A 19,652-nucleotide genomic window follows, 5' to 3' on the forward strand; every position below is an offset into this window, starting at 1 on the left:
TATAGAAATTATTTTCTAGAAAAACCATTAACTATTTAGCAAGTCATCTTGGACAGTAGCAGACCACCCATCACCCATGAGATTATTTTTTAAATTCCAAATCTCCACAACACCTTGCCTCCTCTCCACAAGTATAAAAGTTCATACCATCCTCTGATTCTTCCAAAAGTAAATTTCAGAACTTTAATAATTCTCAACAGCTTTAAACAGACAATGTCTCCATCCTGCCTCAAAGTCTGTTCTTTGCTTGTTGTTTTTTCTTTGTATGCAGATGTGTAAACCCCTCTTTATCTTTCTCAGGCTGAAGTGAGGATCTATACATTCAAAGTGGAAATGAGCTGTGACATTTTGATGTTGTGGTATGAGCCAGTAGGCAGACATAGAGTCAGCAACTTTTCATCCCCTGAGAAACCATTAAGTCCCCATGTCCAGTAAACCACAGTGCTGTGGATCAGTGGAAGAATCCCTGAATAAAGTCCCCAGCCTGTGCTGGACTTTGTTGAACAGAAAGTCAGACTAGATGATCATGACTACCCATACTGCTATTCACATTTGGGAACAACCCCTTCCCACAAAGGCAAGAACATAAAACCAGTCAAACTGTCAATCAAGGTATTCTGGTGAAGTCAGCAGGTTCAATAAAACTGAACACCTCTGTGTAAGGTAATGTTACAATTGTAAGCATTAAGGTTTCAGTTGCCTTAACTTTTGTGAGTGAATACTCATTGCTTTAACTGGCAGTCACATCACAGCAGTCAAATGGGTCTTCTATGGCTGTATCAAAAAAGGTACTACATGGCTTTGTCTTCCTAGAGAGCTAAGCAGAGCCTTTATCACTGATGTGGCAAGGGCTGCCAAGCTTTCAGTCAGTACTTTCTCCAAGTACCAGCCCTTCCTAAATGTTACTGAAAGTAAGTCTGGTGGAAACAACAGGTACTGACCATTTCAGAGACTGCTGGTTGTCTGGAGGTCTGGTAGGACAGACCCTAACAAACCTTAAGAGTGTCCACTGGTGCAGAAAGCATATGGCAGTATCAAAGTCTTTATCCTTGTTTATTCTCTGGGTAAGCAATTAAGCTATGATCTAAGGAGACACTAAGGAGTGTCATGAAGTCTCATGAATTGATTTTATCTCAGCAAGATACAGCTTGCAAAAAAACACTTGTGCTTGACTAAACTAAGAGAATATTATGACACTTTACATTAGGCTGCATCTGAGATGGAAAAATATAAAAATGTATACTTCTTTCTTGCTTCACTTTCTTGCATCACACAGGGATGTTCTCCACTAGCCAGTCCCTTGGATTGTTGGATCCAAGGATATTTTGAGTACTGCAGACACACCTCTGCCTTTTGCAGACATACCTCTGCCTTCTGTGCTGTGGTTCATTGTGGAAGAAGTTTGGTCTAGATGTGTCTTTTGGGGTGTATTGCTGTCTGAGATGCTCAGTGGTCCCTGCAGCCATTCATCAGCATCTCCCTCTTTGCTGCCTTGCTGCTGTTTTTGATATGCCAGTGTGAAGGCCTCGAGCACTGCAAAGCCAGCAAGGCTATAAGAGCAGATTTCTTATAAGAAATAATCACAGGCTCAGTGCAGTGGTACGGATTAGGCCAGGTTTAGTGAGCACAAGCTCAGCCTCAAAACAATTGCTGAAGGAAACATCACTGATGGAATTATTAACACATAGTGTGCTTGTGAGTGGGTGAGCAGTCTCAGTACCAGAGAGCTCAGTAGGGCCCCTGTGCAAGTACCCATGACTCTACTCTGATTTAAAACAAGATGGAAATGCCCATGCCTTTGCATTTCTTCTGCATTTTCTTTTATGGTCACATTGACCCATATACTTAAACTTGCGTGGGCAAGTACAGCAGCCATTCCTCTACCAAGCTTTAAATCTATTTTAGCCAGAGCCATTGGAGGAGCCATCTTTACCTCTACAGGATTTTCTTATCGACAAAAATGGAGCCAATTGTTCCTTCAACTCACAGTAGCTGTGTCTTGAGTTATAGAAAGCATTTCCATTAGAGACTATTCTAGTTAATTACTTTTGAACACTGGTTAAAGATTTCTGAAATCCTCAAAGTGTTTGCCTGACACTAGTGAATGTTCACAGAAAAATGACCCTTTGTGTCATCACATGGGTCACTCTGAAGATGCCCACAGCTTCTTGAGGGAGACAGACTTTGTAATCTGAGAAGATTGCTTTGGGATAAAATATTATGCTAACACTTTCTCTCTCAAACTGAGAGCACCGTAGAAATTTGTAACTTCAAAAATCTGTCTCTTCATACCAGTTGTTCTCTTCAGAGACAGGAAAGTGTTCTATAATGTTACACAGAAATTATGAACACAGAAAGGAGGAAAATTTCTGTGCGTTTGCTTTTGAACTATATAAAACTTGTCCCTGAAAGTAGAGCAAATCCAAGCTTGCTGAGCAATATGTAAAAGGCCAGTTGTACTGGGAGTGGGCTTTCCTCTCTCGAGGAATCATGAGTGTGTTGGAAAGCAGTAGACAGAGAAATGCTGAACATGAGCAGTTTGAGAAAGAAAAAGAGAAGCTATCATCTCCTAAACTCTCCGTTGGGGCCGGTGTGATAAGTGATGCATACAGATACACTCCTACAAGATAACCCTTTTTTTAGGCTCTACCATATGTTCAGGAGCAGCAGTCACATTTGTCTTCGTGCTGGAGGGAGGGTGGAGTGATTCATTCCATAGCAAGGTAAAAAAAAAATATCCACATAGCAGTGGAACCAGAAATATGACTATGAAAGTTCTGGACACTTTAGAGAATAAAGAGGCCAGTATTTGCCAACAAACCCAGAGTGCACATAAGGAAAAAATACTTAAGCGAAATCTGTGGCAGGCTCCCACAAATTTACACTACAGAGTGAGAAATTATGCAGGTGTTTATAGGAACTCTTCTGTTCATTCACCTTTTCTGTGGAACTGCAAAATGTTGCCAGCATGGCCATTAAAGATTTACTCATTTTCTGAAACATGGTTATGAATTTTAGTCATGACAGAATAAATTCTTTTCTACAGCTGAAGTATTGAAGCCAGTTAAGCATTCTTCAATATTTCATTGAAATTTAATCACTGTGAGCCAGAGTTTTATCTTCATTATGTGCATAGCCACATGAATTTAGGATCAGACTCATTTTTGACTTGTAGTTTATAGTCAGGTTATTGTGCAAGAGAAAAACACATGCACTGTGAGGAGTCATGGGTTCTGTCTGGAATTTCTGTTATCTGAGGTAAGTTAATTTTAGTCTGCCTGTGAGGCATATTAGACAGTAAATTCTGAGAGTTTTGTAAAAGCCAATAGCTCTTAGAAGTTTTCTGCAGTGCCAAGTTATCTCTACTATATCTCAGAATAGAGCCCTTTCCAGACACTAACTAATGATTTTTGGCACCATCACAATGATTTTTGGCATTTTCACAGTAGGGTAAATATCAATAGCATCAATATCAAATATCAATAAAAGATACAGCCTTGAGCATGGGGGAATGGTACAAATACACACCTGCAAAGACAGAGAGAACATGACAGGGAAATGGCTACACCCTAAGTGTCGGGTTTGAAAGCAATTTTAATGTGAATGAAAAGCCTCTGAGACACTTGGACACAGGATTTTTTTATATCTCTACTGTCTCTGGAGAGAGGCACCAGGGATGAAACAGGGGTGTGTTCTGCTTGAGATGTCTCCTGCCACTGTGAAAACAAAGGCAGCTCCCAAGCAGATTTTCAGGACCAAAGACAGCTCTTATTAGACCATTCCCACTTTGTTTCATTTACCATGTGAGGCAAATGTGGGGGTTCCTTTGGCAGGCATTTGGGTACAGGCTACATCTTCCCATCTTGTAAGTCAGAGCTGTTGTTCAGCAGATTTGCAGCTTCATTTCTTCTGTGGGTGACCATCTTTCCATCATTTTGGTGAGAGACAGATAATGAAGGAAATGAAAATTCTAAAAAAATTAAAACCTCTACAAAGTTGGCTGACTTCCCTAGCAAGAAAGTGAGGAAGGCCATCTCATCAGTCAAGATGCTCATCTGACCCTTATTCTCTCTTCATGTCAAAGACAGACACTGTGCCTTGCTGGAGTCCTGCCACAGACTGATGGTTCTGCCTGTCCTAATTCCACGTGTCGCAGGATTGGCACTGTCTGGGTGTGACCTAGGAAGAGGCCAGAAACAACGTTTAGAGAGGTGAACTCAGACCCTAGCAGCTGTGTATCAAATGGTACAGAAGCAAGTTTAGGACTCCCTCTAACCCAGCCCCCTGCAGACAAGCCAAAACCAGCAGTTCTGCTAATGAAGCACAACTTTGCAGTACTTCGTAAGCGAGCAAAATTTACTTATTCTTGTGTTCATACACTCTGAGCTGGACTCTGGTACTTCTGAGGTAACCATTTATTGGTGAAAGAAGGGAAAATGCTTTCCTGAGTGCAACATAATTTGTAATTTAATCACTGCAGGTCGAAGAAATCTCCCAGCCCATACAGTGGTTACAGAGGATCATGCTTAAGTTTCCTCTTCAGGTTTACATTGGGTATTAGAAAAGTTCAGTCAAATGCTGATCACTACTCTGATAATACTCATGACAAATAGAAGTGTGAGAAATCAGAGTCCTATAAGTTAATATACCCTAGAATGCAGTTCTGGCTGTGCTCTCCAAAGAAGCCTGAAATTTTATATTTCTATGTAGTGATTTTTAAAAGTATTTACTGTGATTCTTTTCTAGGAATGAGTATGACTTTGGACTTTTTAGTCTTTCTGAAGGGATCATACTGAGGTTTTGATGCTGCTTGGTGTAATGAATCAATGTTCAGCTCAACCTTTTTGTTCCTAAATATCAACGAACATTTGGCAAATTTCTACTACTGCTCATTTTGACAGGATGAGGACAGCATTTCCTTGTCTGATAGTAGAGGTGACTAATGATTCTGTATTCTTCAAGCACACAAAAAAATGTGCATTTATTACCATTGTTCATTTGATTTGCATTTTATTCCACTCTCCTTTTTAGCTCTCGGGGTAATTTTTGCATGTTCTACTTATTTAAGCTGTCTGGAGTTACAGCAGGAAAGCTCAGAAAAGATTTTACAGAATGAAAATTTTGAGTTTTTCAGTCTTTACCCTTGAAGATCTCCAAAGCAGAGCAATCTGTCAGTCTCTTCCTTCATTACTCTTTGAAAGTTTTTCATGCAATGAAAAAGAAAAATCCATTCTTTCATTTCCCTTTCAACAGTACAGAGCACTCTTACATGTTATTCCACAGAATTTATAGTTTTTCAGTAAAATTATTCATAAGCTGCTTTTCTTTGTCTGTAATGACCTCATATGGATGCCTATAACAAGTAAAAGCTTTTGTTCTCCTGGCAAACAATGAAATATCCATGCCTGCAAAAACCTCCAGGAAAGATGACTAGCAATTAATCATGGTAAAGAAATAATAAACCCAGCAGATCTGGATGTGGCTTTATCAACAGACTTGATGCCATTCCTAGCATTTGTTGTATTTGGGGATTTTCTGCAAACAAATTAACTTCTTGATCACCTGCTCACTCTCTGAGTCGATCTTAAAACCATATTCAGAAATTTAAGCTGTAAGTGGGTAAATCTCAGGAGCCAGGTGAAATTTTAATCAATTGATGATGTTGAAAGATAAGAAGAAATTCTGCTCTCTTCTTAATGTTACACCATCAAACCTAAAGAGAACAATTGGGGTTCTCTTAAATAAAATGGAGATGCAAAATTTGAGCAGTCCTAAATTTATGAACTCATTTAATATGCAACTTTGTTAAAGAGTAGGATTTCTTTCCTTTTTTGGTACTTAAAAATCTTTTGTATACTTTCTGTGAGTGAGAACTAATTTTAGGATGGCCAAATATATATTTGCAAAGTATTTAGCTGATACCTGGAAGAGGGAAAAATTCATAAAACACTGCTCAAGCTTTCCTCTTTCCAATGAGTTCACTAATGGGATGCATAGCCTGGATTCTGGACTGCTGATATTTACTAGGCTGCTAGTAGTCTGCTTTTAGACTCCTAATTGTGGAGAGTTTTTAGAACGTAAATAAACAGTAAACTACTTTTTGCTAATTTTTTTTCATGTACCAGAAATCTGTGGCACTTATCTAAGATCTTTTATCAGAGATATATATTGCTAAATAATAAAACATATTTCTGGACAATAAAATCATGTTACTATTTGAAGCTATAACTGCCTTCTCATTTTATTTCTCTTGGGGTCATTATAAACTAAAAGTTGTTTTCTTGCTGGATGGGTTTTACTTTCCTTCTCAGTAATGGATTTGTCACTCTTCACGCAGTATGCTTTCAGTCCAGCCTCAACTTTGAAAGAAGCAGGGTGTCTCAGGCTGGTGAGCAATGCTTTTATCTGATTTTGGTAGCACAAACTGAAAGGATGTAACTGTGTTCTATCCTTTAGTAGAGCATTCCAAAATTCAACATCTCCATGTCTTTCTAGGCTATCCAGTCTTTCTAGCCTTCCTTTTCCTTTGCTTTATGTGCAATACCCAGAAAATGACAAAAAGTCAGACCTCTGCTTTAGGAAATGCCTTCATTACATCTCTATGTTACTTTTTTTCCATTTTGTTTCCTGCTTTTTTTCTCACTGAGGAGACAATATTTTCTGATCATTAGTGATTTTTGCACCCCTTGTTCTTATTCTGCATATGAAAAAATCCTGGATGTTACTGCAAAAGTCACTTCGAATCATTCTGCTTTACCTTGTGTATGCTTCATGGAAATTTTTGTTCCAAAATATTTCCTCTTCCAGCTCAGAATCTAGAAGCTTGAGGATTACTTTGCTTATATGTTTTTTTAAAAAGTTTCCTCAGTTTACAAGAAGCAAACAATTCTTCTTTTTCCCTTTTACACAGTAAAAGGTATTTCCAATGTTTCCTAATTCGGTAAAGGGTTTGCCAGAGAGATTCTCTAAACATAGGTAAACTCTGTCTGTGTGAGTTGATAGATATTACTTTAGATCATTTTTCTAGAACTGCTAAATGCAGTTCTCCTTTTCTCTCCCCTGGGAATTAAACTAGTTTTTTCAACCTTCATGATAAGAGAGATACTTAAAATTCTGGTAGATAACCATTCCTTATCTCTTGAGAATATCCACAACAAGTTCAAGCACTGAGGTGGAGAAACACTTGAATGATATGTGTTTAAACTTTTTTAATGATGCATAAATTGTGCCTTAAACTGAGGAGGAGACACTCTTCTGTACAAACTCATATATCAGTGTATACACAGTTTCTGTGGGTGGTGATGCCCATTTCATTTCATTTCATTTCAGATTCTTTCTTTTGGTTAGAATATTAGAATAGTCTTGTCAGCTGTTTGCTGATTCCACACTTCTCTTACCAGAGCACAAAGATTTTTTTGACAGAAGAACTTGAAACAGCATGTTGAAGTTTGCTTTGGCCAGCCAATTACAAAGTGTGGGCAAACATAACTTCAGGCAGTGCCTGGAGTTTTTGTCATTCCAGCACGACCTTCTGGACATAAAACTATCCTGTGTGGTAGGGCACCAAGTTTCTACAGGACATGTGAGTTTCAACCTGGCATAAGTGCTCTGAGCTGCAAATAGGGACAAAATTGCTAGTAAGTCACTGAGGATCCTGTTCATCTCAGCTCACATTAGCTCTCACAGAAAAAGGGAGTGGGCATCTGTTAATCTCTATAGGATCCCTTCATTATAATTTACACAGATTTCACTGCCTGGAAATAAGTGGAAAGGCCCACTTGTAACTCTCAAGAAAGGACAGCATATGGCTGAATCTGACAGCTGTTCTTCCAGGAAAATAGCAGACTCCCTTTTCCAAATTAATTTCATTTGAGTTGCTAAATGTGTTCATTACTTCTAATGTTGCTCCCTTTTGGTAACCTCTGCTGGTATGGAAGAATGACCTTTCCTGAGGTAACATTCTAACACCCTAAAAAAGAATTCTGAACTACTTGAGTCAGAGAGAATAGCCATGACCCTTCAGCCAAGTGCATGAGCCATTTGTCTGTAAAAACCTGGGGAAGAGTGTGTCCCGGGTCCCAAATTCTGCTTAATGACTTGAACACCCCTTTTATGGAAAACTTTTACCTTTCCCCATCTTTGGAAACAGAGTGGTTGTAACATGTTGCTTCCACTGTCAGTTGCTGACTTTACATACTGTTGAGTAATCTGAAATATTCTGGCTGGCTCTTTGAAACGTTGCTGTGAATTATGAGAGCTTTCTAACTCTACATTTACGTGTGGATACAGAGTGAGTTCATTAGTGTGCCTCTGCATTGTTTCCATAAATACTTCAGCTTCACGTTTACTAACAGAAATATTGTGTGGGCTTTCAATTACTCTGCTAATGAGCTTAAATATGTTTTAGTTGGACTTGAATTAGTGTGAGGAATTTTTTTTTTTCTGAGGCAGTTAGTATAATGAGGTGAAAGGTGTTCTGTGTGCTGCTGAATAGCTTGGGTGTGACTGGATTAATCTTTAGTGCTGACAAGGCTTCCTAGAGCGTATCTGCTTTCCCTCTAAAGATAAAATTAAAAGCTCAGGGCACTAAATCTCTGCTTCTGTCGTATCCACATGAAAGAAGTTATAGCACAGATCAGGGAGCCTGAAAGACCAATTTTGTGTTGTCATACAACGTGAACCAAAATGATGTTGTCCCAGAGCAGTAGCTTGCACCTGAACAGCTCAAGTGAGCACCTTCATTGATTCAAAGGATCAGAATGTGTTTCTGGTGATCTTCATCCAAGTGCCTCACCCATTGAGGCTGACTGTAGCCCCTTGTGGTTTGTGTTGAGAATTATAAGGGAAGAGAGCAATGGCAATGGAGGGGAACAGAATACCTTATACCCCTGTTCCTCTTCTTCAGCCTTGTGAAATAATGTCCCCTAGAGGCCTACACTTTCCTCTGTCACCTAATATATTACTCCAAAGTGCCCCCAGGGGACATTATTCAGCAGCCTATAAAAAAAATTTATATTCCCTGAGCCAAAAATTTAAAGTTTTGGGTTTTTTACTTTCCCTTATAGCACAAGGCATATATTTAATATCAGTATCTCTCTGGCTCACCACCTTCTGACAGAGATATCAACTGCTTTTGTCTCTACCTTGTCTTCCCACCTCCATCCCCACTTTTCCAAAAGAGCAGGAAAGAACCTATCAAATTAGGAAATAATAATTAAATGATATGTGCTATGTGTTTTATTTGACAAGACAGATTCTCTGAAGGGCAGCTGGATGAATGAGTGATGAGCAGATAAGTTTCAGAAAAGCAAGAAGGGATTTGTCTTTAATAATAAATGTTCCATCTGAAGGTAAAATTATGATTGCATATCATAAAACCCCCCCAAACTAATAAAATAAAAATGCAATAAATTATTCATGCTGGGCTGATTTAGTGTTTACTGAAAAAGTCTGGCTACCTCCTGGTATTACCTGACATTTCCTTATGTTGACATGACAGACAGAGGAATTATACCCTGTTGCTAATACTAACAAACATCTCTTTTCCCAGGACACTAGAAATAAAACTGTCATTTTTCCAAGATGCAGGTCACAATAGGTCTCTGTCTTTCCCAGATTCTAAATTAAAAAATCTTGAATCAGGTGCCAAAAGAGCAATCCCACACAGAAGTATACTTGGTACTTTTTACCTAGTTTTTTGGGGTTTTTTTTGTTTGGTTGTTTTTTTTTTTTTAATTCCTGAGGTCTTAGGATGATCTGAAGACACATATTCAAGGATTTCTTTTGAAATCTGAAGGGTCAGAAATTAATCTCCATTATTAGCTTACTTAATTTTTAATAATGTTCTAGATTCTATTTTCATTTCATCACTACAGAAACTGGGGCTTTCCAGGAAAAAAATACAGAAAAAAAATTTTTATCCGATAAAACTTTCAATCAAATCACAAAATTTGTCAGCCAAAAAGAATGCTAAGTGTGCAGCCCAAATTTGTCAATTGCCTGCTCTTGCTCCCAGGCAATACATCATGTGTGACATTTTCACTTCAACTTAGATCCTTCTTGACTTCCTCTGATATTTTTTTGCCTTTTTCTCCTGATTTCTTGATCTCTGTCCACCATCTGAGGTCTTTTCACTTCACTGTCTTTAAAATTGTCTTGGCTTTGCTGAAAGATCTTCACATTTTTGCATGATTTTTAGTCAATCTTTCTCCAGTATGCCCCCACTGATACTTTCCCTCTCCCCTTCCTCTACCAGCCTACTTCTATCCTACTGAGATTGAAGGTCTACACTCTACCTGAAATGTAGGATTCTCTCAGACCCTTCTACAACCCTCAATTGCAAATCACCTGGAATATTTTCCCTTTTTTTTTCCTCTGGAAAAATCATAGGAAACTGGACTGAAGGAAAAAAAACCAAACCAAACCAACAAATATCTTAAAATAGGGGAAAAACTTATTAATGAAAAAAAGGATAATTTTTGGCACTAAATTTTCCCTGAAAAATAAAAATTTTTCAGATTCCAGTGTTAAATTTTTCTGGACTGATTTCTAGTTTGGAGGGTAATATTTTGCAGATAAGTGAAAGGAAGTTTATCTAAGAGGAAGTTTAGGAGTGCACAGTGAGACTGGTATTTTCACAGTAAGGCTTTACTATACAGAAAAGATAGTGTGCTAACTAACTGGAGTATAATTTTACAAACCAATTGCTATTTCACCTTTGCACCCCTCTTTCTCTTTCCTTTCCCCTCCTCATCACAAATTATAGCAAATAATGACACCATTCGTTAGCAGTTGCTCCATAATTCGTGTACAGTCTGCAACAGCTGAAAAATTCACACCCAAGAAATTAAGCTTTTTTAACTTTTTTTCATTTAATAAATTAGCACGACTATTTTGAAGCCCTAGCATTCATTTCAGAAGGGGAAATTGCATATAGATATTTTATAGACCCAGATGATAAAACAAAAATTGTGCATAGGTAGTATATAGTACAGGGAAAAGAAGAAAAAAGAAAAGAAAAGAAAAGAAAAGAAAAGAAAAGAAAAGAAAAGAAAAGAAAAGAAAAGAAAAGAAAAGAAAAGAAAAGAAAAGAAAAGAAAAGAAAAGAAAAGAAAAGAAAAGAAAAGAAAAGAAAAAAGAAAAGAAAAGAAAAGAAAAGAAAAGAAAAGAAAAGAAAAGAAAAGAAAAGAAAAGAAAAGAAAAGAAAAGAAAAGAAAAGAAAAGAAAAGAAAAGAAAAGAAAAGAAAAGAAAAAGGACTATGAGAAAAGCAACATAGTCTAGTTACTATAGAACTGAGTCTTGGAAATTGCAAGTACCTTCCCAAAGGAGTTGCTTTGACAGGTCCCTGCAAGTTCTGTGATTAAAGCAGTTTTAGACTAAAACTAGATAATATCATATCCCTCTTTTGATGGAGAAAAGGAAAAGAATTGCCTAGCCAATTAACCTAATCTGGGTTTTGTCTAATTTGTCTGTTTTGTGCAACCACAGTGTTAACCAGCAGTTCAGTCCTCTAATCCCCAGTGCTATATGGAAGAAAAGAACCATTTGTATATTACAGTGTAATCACAATATCTACTAATTTCCTCCTATACACTACAGGCCTCGTTGGAAAGGAGATTGCTGGCATTATCCCTATTTTATAAATGAGGAGCCTTACAGTACAGCAAAATGATTTCTCAGGAACTGAGAGTTGCTGATAAAGTGGAGCCTGATATCAGTGAAGCTGATAAAGGAAGAATAAAACTCAGTTATCCTAAATTCTCAGCACAGTTCACTCTCTGCAAGCTTCAGTGCTTACTTGCATCTGGGATTATGACAGAAGTCTGCAGCAAACCTTTTTCCCCTGCATTTCTAACTAATTTATTTTCTAATTTTCTTAATATCACCACACACCAAAGTGAATAATTACAAAATTGCTTGCTTTCTGTATGTTGTGTCCACAAGGACATAACAAGGACATTTTAGTGGTGATACAAAATAAGATTGACTTCAAATAAGAGTTCTAGCACTCACTTTCCCTTTTTTTAAAAGGGGCCCATGGACTCATTTTGGTGCTTTCCCAAAATGAGACACAAATCTCCATGGATTGAAGGGAATGCATTGTTTGAAAAAGCCCTGCAAACCTTCACGGCTTCATAGCTCTTCATCCCACACGAACTCTCCAAGGAGCCTCTGTCTACTGTTCTATTTCAGACACTTATGCCGTGCCCCAATCCTGGCCAGAGGTCTCCTCCCCTTCCAGTAACTAAGCTCTTGTACCAAAGAATGAGAGAAGGGGGCTTTTTCCTGTAATTTAAGGAGGTCAGTTGTAAGACCCCTAACCTCAGCTCATTCCTTATAGAGGCAGGATTTTCTGAGAGGTCAGAACCTTGTTAATATATGAATTGTTTTCTTTGGGATATTTTGACCTTCAGATAGAATTCAGAAGCTAGATTAAGAATCTAATAAAATCCTGGCAGGAATGTAGAGATTTTCCTGCTTCTCCTACTCCAAAGAGAATAAACCAAATAAGAAAGGCAGAAATTACTGTGCCTAATGTGTCTGGACAGTGAAATTTCCATAAGACTTTCAAATTGTGTCTTGACCTAGCTGGAACTAAAGTTACACTTTCCCCTTTGACATATTTGTGTGTTTGTGTGCTTTCTCAGTCCTCACTGCTCCAGGACTCCTTAAACTAGATAGATTAAAACCTTTCACAACCTATAATCTATAAGCAAGTCTTTCATTAGTTAATCTCCTCCTGCACTTAGCCAGCTGTCACCTTTTTTTTTCCCTGAAAAAAAAGCTAGTAAAAAATTTAGATCTTTATTCCTCTTTTGTGATGAGAAGCATCTCTGCAGGTCACCATGCCCTGAAGAGCAGGTGGACAATATCAAGCTTGTTGCTTTAAGATACTACAGCTGTTAAGTATTTTTGCTCTCTGAGGGCTGGCAGGTGAACACCAGGACCTCCTGAGTTCCAAAAGCTAACAACTTAAAAAAGCTATTTTTGATCTCTAAGGCACCAGATCCTTGCTATCTGAAACCAACTTTCTGTGCTTAGGTGAGGAGTGGACTGAACAAAGCCTTGCAGGATCTCCACCTAGACTCTGTTTTATTGGCCCCTCTTGGGTTTGCAGCAGCTCTGTGCTGCTGAGTCCCAGAGTTAAGGGCATGGTTAATGATTAATGATTAATGGCACTGCATATATGGAGCAGCCATGAGGAGACACCCCCTCTTAGTCGGCAAAGCAAAGACTGAAGTGGCAGCTACCTATGTTGGGGACAATCAAAGAAAGAGTCATCAACATCCCAGAATGAAAATGTGTCTGCATTGATTTTAGATGTGGGGAGCGTTATGAGATGTCATCCATCATATCTGACTGGCAGCATGTTTGGGGAGGGTAGACCAAAGCATGGAGCCATGCCAAAATACTCTTAAAATTTGGCAAGTTTAAGAGAACAAGATTGCCTTCCCTGTAAGACAGAAAACTAAGTTTGAAATTAATTACTTACCTCCTAGTACTCCTGAAACTGTTGCTTGTTCCTATGCTTAGCTGTTCTTTAGCAGAATAATTTGAATATTTTACAAGAGCACTTAAAGCTTATTTGCTGAAACAGCCAAAATTCTTTATTTTAGATGTATATGGAAACTTGATTGCTTTTTCCTTAATTGGCACTACAACTGTAATCTTTTGAAAACACATTAGTCCCACCGTTGTCACAGATGCATCTTCCAGAATTCATTGAATTTAGAAATTATTCTGTTTCTTCCAGTATTCATTGAATTTAGAAATGATCCTCGTTTCTAAGATGAGGTTTTTATTATAGCACATTTCAACACAATTAACCTGTCCAAGCTTTAGGAGTAGTTATGGCCTCAATTCTGTACATTCAAAAATGGAATGGCTATACACTTCTTGCCACTATTCACCACCTGCCAGTCCTTGAAATATTCTAGGCAGTTACATTTCCTTGGAAGCTTGCGTGTTGGAAGAAAGCAAGTTGTAAATTATTTGGGCTATCAATGTTCACTGAAATTGGGCATTAATGTGTGAGGCTGAACAACTGTCTTTCTATTTTTGTATGTTTGTTTGCTTTTTAAAAAGAGCCACATCCTTACCTGAGACCAGACTGAAGAGTTGTGTAAGTGGTGAGAAAGCCTAGATGCAAAGATCACAGACACGTGCAAAGCTGTAAAGTGAAAAAACCCAGGTGTTTGCTGCTTGCTCAGAGACAGTGGTCTCTCCTGTCTCTGTGTTTCACCAGTGCAAAGCCAAAGGAACCATTCTAACAGGTGGTGTTATAGTCCTATTTTTCCAAGGATTATGACCCGAGTCCAGGAGCCGGTTTGTGGGGCTGGCTACTCTTTCTGATACAGTGCATCTTGTTTGTAATGAGGTTTTACAGTGAAATAACTTCTGAATGGCTTAACAACTGCAGAATTTTTCAAGTTTTGATCTGGGAGTAGTGGTGAAAAGTGGAGTATAGTACTACAGAAAGAGATAGGAAGCAATTGGTGAAACTATTCAAGGGTTTAAAATCAAATGTTTAATGATCAATAGTATTCTGTTATTCCAAATATCATCCTTGGTGTGTGCATATATGCTTAAACAATTCAACAAAGCGCAGTCTGCTGTTAGCAGAGGTGTTCTATTCACAGAGCCACAGGGAGAGCAGAACAATTAGAAATAGCTTGAGACCAAATATTTCAACTTTTGGAACCATTTTAGCAACAGTATCTGGAGTGTTTCATGAGAACTGCTTTATGACCTCTCGGCTCATTCTGAATAGCTTACTATATTTGTGTCAAAGTTACATTAGGATGATAAATGTGCCTAGGATTTCAAATACAACATTGAGTAAACCTGCCAGATGATGTTTATACTCCAAGTGTCTCTCACCGATATTTCTTTTCCTTACAGATTTTTTTTTTTTTCTGTGTTTGTTTGCTTTTTAAAAAGGAGCCACATCCTCGCCTGTGGCCAGACTGAAGGGTTGAGTAAGTGGCGTGAATGCATAAATGCAAAGATGATCAGAAAATCATCTTTGCAGTGCCTTGACGTTGCTGCTTCTCTGTGTGGGTCTGTTCCCTCCCACTGCACAGAAGGGGCTCTGCAGAGCTGCAGTTTGTGCTGGCTGTGGCAACGATTTGAAGCTAAGGAAGCCTGACGCTCCTGCAAGGAGTCTGCCTTGATCCTATGCCCAGGCCTTACCCTCCCAAATAGTCACACCAGCTCACTGTGTGCTCTGAGTGCCTGTAGGACTCCCTTGCTGCTGGTGCAAAAGACCTGCAGGTCTAAGTCATAATGGGCTGTTTTAATTTCAGCTTTTCTCTCTCACCCAAGACTGTAATGTGGCAGTAATGGGAAACATGCATGGGATATCTCTCTGGTGTTATTCTTGGCTACCCACCAGGCACCAAATCTGGGATTATCCAATGTGTTCCACTAATGGGCTGCAATTTTCATCACTTGAAATAGGGGTAGACCACGTTCATTCCCATCTGCTAATTTTGAATGCTAGTGATGCTCTAATATTGCATGAGTTCAAATGACGGCTTAAGTGTTGTGGCAGCAAAGAACAACTTCCATAAATGTCACAACTTGGAGCACAGCTTCAGCCCAGCTATTTGGGTTTTGGAAATGGATTTATACATGAGTAGAATTTTTTATTTTAAAGAAACCTTCTTATTTCCATACCTATATCTTCCTACCTCTCCTCACACTTCCACAGCCCATACTGCCAATGCCAGCGTTCCTTTTTCACTCACAGAGAGGAAGGTGGTTGCAGTGATAAATTTCTGGCAAAGATGGTGATGGTAGCTCCATTTTTAGGAGATATTTCCCACAGTGGTGAGTAGGAGGATGAGGAAAGTTAGTGGGAGAGTGGAGAAAAAGAGAGAAATTGTTGCCTGCCTTTCATTCTCAGTCAATGAGAAGACTGAGTGCAGACCCTTGCCTTCGCAAGGTAAGTAACCTGCCGATGTGAGACAGTAAATGTTCAGGCTCCTGTGAAGAAATGTGACAACTGCCATGTTGAGACTCAGCAAGCACAAGGGTCATTTGCATACTCAGAAAGAACTGCTCTTTGTATGCTTTTATTCTGAGTTATTTGTTAAAGTTTGAATACATTTCAGATTAGGACAGATGCAAGTGAGGAGAAAAAGAATCCCCAGTTTAGTTTGGTCTGCTTTTTCTTATTCCCTTTATTGTGCAGTTGAGAGCTGGCCCTCAAAACTTGCGTGTTACTGAATGTTGAGATGTTGAATCCCCAGGAGCTGGGAAGCTGGAATGATTGTTTGAATTTGATGGCTCTGAATTTTATGGCTCCTCTCTGCTCACGTTCTTTCTTGTACCTTTGTATCAAGACTAACCAATTCTTTTTTCTTTTTCTTTTTTTTTTTTTTTTTTTTTAATTTCAAGGATGATACCAGCTACAAACAAGGCCTTTGTTGTAACCAACCTTGTATCTGGAACAGGCTATGACCTCTGCGTCCTGGCAATGTGGGATGACACGGCCACAACCCTTACTGCCACCAATATTGTGGGATGTGCCCAGTTCTTCACCAAAGAAGACTACCCTCAGTGCCAGTCAATGCACAGTCAGTTCCTGGGTGGGACCATGATTCTGATCATTGGAGGCATCATTGTGGCGACCCTGTTGGTGTTCATCGTAATTCTCATGGTCCGCTATAAGGTCTGCAACAATTCCCAGGGCAAGATGTCTAATGTCAGCAACGTCTACTCACAGACAAATGGAGCACAACCAGTTCAGAACGGAGTCTTGCCCCAAGTCAATCCCAAAGTGGTGGTGAGAAATGAACTCATGGAGTTTAACTGTCAGTCTGCGCGGAGCAGCATCTCCTCTTCCTCCAGCTCCGCAAATAGCCGTGACTGTGACAACTACAGCCTCCAAAGTGAACAGGGCACATTGTCCAGTAAATGGAGGCCTCCTTCCCGGTCAAAACACAATATTGACCGGCTAATGGGAGCTTTTGCCTCCCTGGAACTGAAATGTCAGAAAAAGGAGGAAACGACAGACTCCAGAACTTCCACGGTGGCCCGCCACTCGGACAAAGAGCCACTGCTGGGCCAGTCAGAGTCCAAACTCCGCAGCTTCCTCATGTTGCCTCTGGAGGGCAAAACTAAACGTAGCCATTCTTTTGACATGGGGGACTTTGCCACATCTCAGTGTTGCACCTACCCAAAAAAGATAACAAACATTTGGACAAAGAGGAGCCTCTCGGTCAACGGCATGCTTTTGCAGTATGATGACAATGACCTAACGGGGGCCAAAGGGACTTTTGGGAGCTCAGAGTGGGTGATGGAAAGCACAGTGTAAATATCAGTGTCTCCCCCCTTCTCTTCTCCCCCCTTGTGTTATAAAGCGTGGTTTGCTTCAGGGCCGTGCAGTTGGAAACATTTTCTGTTGTACTGGCCAAAAAGATAGGCAAGCAAGTTACAGGAATAGCAAAAGAGAAAGAGGGTCATGAAATGTGAATTGGCACACACGGTACCATTCCTGTTCTGGCCTAAACTAAACCATGCGTGAATGTTTCAAGGAATTTGCTAGTTGTATTTAGCATTGCTTTCCAAAAGTTACTCAGACTCCTGGTGAACCTTCACACAAGATTAAAACAAGAAAGATGAAAAGGGGTTTAACAGCAGAAATTTAATTTTACAGGGTTTCTTTTTACTTTCTTTCTTTGTTTTGTTTTTGATTTTTTTTAATGGCACCCTTTTTTTTTTTTTAAAACCACAGAAATATATTTCTGTGGACTGGTGCTAGGATATATCTGGTTGTCATTCCAAGGAATTTTCTCAAAAGTGCAGGCAGGGCACCCACAGGGACAGCTCAGAGTAAATTGTTTAGCATAATCTCATGGTTTTAACTGTGACATCTGGGCAAACAATATTTGTTGTTGAATGGATTTTTGGTTCGTATTTAATTATTTCTCTTCTGTTTTGATTTGTTACTGCTTTTGAGTTGCTTTTTTCCCACAACACAAGGTATGTTTCCATGCATATTTTGGTTTTATTTTCAGCCTCATCAAATTCCCCAGATGGAAAGGAGGATATGTACAAAGCTCAAATATCTGATGTACTGTATAACCCACTTCTAATACTATCCCTTTTTGTCCTAGGAAAAATTAAATCTAGGGACAAATAAAAAAAACCATCCTCTTTCTTCCATCTCCTTCATAACCTCTTCTTGTCAATGCTCAAGGCAGATTGCGGCAAATAATTGACATCTGTAGGGATGTTGCTATCAAAGATGGGGAAAATAGTTATCAGTATACCCTAACAAAGGATAAAGAAAGGGAAAACAAAAGTAGCTCCTGGGAGCTCTCCACATTATGGATAGCAGTGGCTTTTGGTAGGGGTCATGCTCTGACTCCACTAAAATGACAGACTTGCACCCTACTGTGACAAAAGCTCCTTGTCTGTACGGTCACCATGACATGTCTTGACTGTATGAGTAGCATCAGGAAAATTGTGGTTTTGTGTATTTCAGGGGATTGGTTATGTTCCAAATTAGCCACAGAAGTTGAGTAAAATTTGGGTATCACAGAGGATGGAGTGTCCCATGTATCCCCTGCATTACATAAAGCTCTTCCCCAGTCTGGTGCACTCCTAGTCCCCTGTCTCTCATCCTCAGGAAGATACTTATAACAGGAGCTCTTCAGGGTTTGTAAACAGGTTCTCAAATTGGTTTTTGGTGAGCATTGGTGTGGTTGTAGAAATACACATGACCCATCCAGCAGAATTTATTTTCCTTACCAATTTTACTGTGATTTCTAACATTCTGCTAGCTATTGCAACTGTCCTGTCATTTGTTTATTTATTTGTTTGATCAGTTGTTGGGAACCATTCTGAAATTGCACATTGTTACCATGATTTTGTAAAAGAGGTGGAGAAAGTATGCAAGGCACAGAGAAAATAACACATGAAAAAACTCTATGTATATTTTTTTTAAAAGGTTCAGAGATATATTGTGACATGGCTGTGTACTTGATCTTGTATTCGTCATGTTTCCTACTTGGAGTTTTAGATAACGACATCCCTGTGATCAGAATATTTTTTCCTTTATTTTATTTCTCTTTTTTTTTTCTTTTTGCTACAAAATGTACAGTAAAAAAACATCCTTGGGAAAAAAAAAAGCCCTGCTTTTCATTTATTTGTTATTCCGTGGACTGCTTTGAAACCTAAGTAATTATTTTTTAAATGATCTTTAAAATTTAGACATTTGTTTTTTCTTTACCATAAACTGTCTTTGACTTCAGGATTTTAGGTATAAAGCAGGAATCAAGAAATACATACCTTTTTGGAATGCATGAAAAAAGATCTGGTAAAGACATTTCTCCTCTTCCTCTTCTTACATTTATACAGGTCCATATAACTAGAGTACTCTAAACACTGATCTAAAATCTGCAGACAGAAGAGGTAGCATTTTTAGACTTAAGGACCCAATTTTCTGTAGGTTTTTGCTCAGATTCTTGCCCACCAACAGCATTAATAGATTCAAGAGAGATCCAGTCAAACTTTGTTTGGAACATTTCTCAAACTCTGTTTTTCTCACACTTTCTGAGACGAATGACACCTCCAGTGCCAGAATCTACATAATCCAACTGTCCAGATGGCAGTTCATATTAACCACTAATGACATGTACAT

The 19,652-nt window shown here is 38.9% G+C and overlaps 1 protein-coding gene across 1 annotated transcript in view; it reads left to right on the forward strand.

Annotated features, from left to right (window-relative positions):
• Positions 1 to 19,109, forward strand: part of LRFN2 (leucine rich repeat and fibronectin type III domain containing 2) — a 36,097-nt gene extending 16,988 nt beyond the window's left edge. Inside the window, exon 2 of the mRNA XM_059841238.1 lies at positions 16,403 to 19,109. Within this exon, the coding sequence (XP_059697221.1) occupies positions 16,403 to 17,321 (919 nt within the window). The 3' untranslated portion in view covers positions 17,322 to 19,109. The remainder of the gene's footprint in view (positions 1 to 16,402) is intronic.
• Positions 19,110 to 19,652: the final 543 nt, after the last annotated feature.

This window comes from Haemorhous mexicanus, chromosome 3, assembly GCF_027477595.1.
Source record: "Haemorhous mexicanus isolate bHaeMex1 chromosome 3, bHaeMex1.pri, whole genome shotgun sequence".
Classification (NCBI taxonomy): domain Eukaryota; kingdom Metazoa; phylum Chordata; class Aves; order Passeriformes; family Fringillidae; genus Haemorhous; species Haemorhous mexicanus.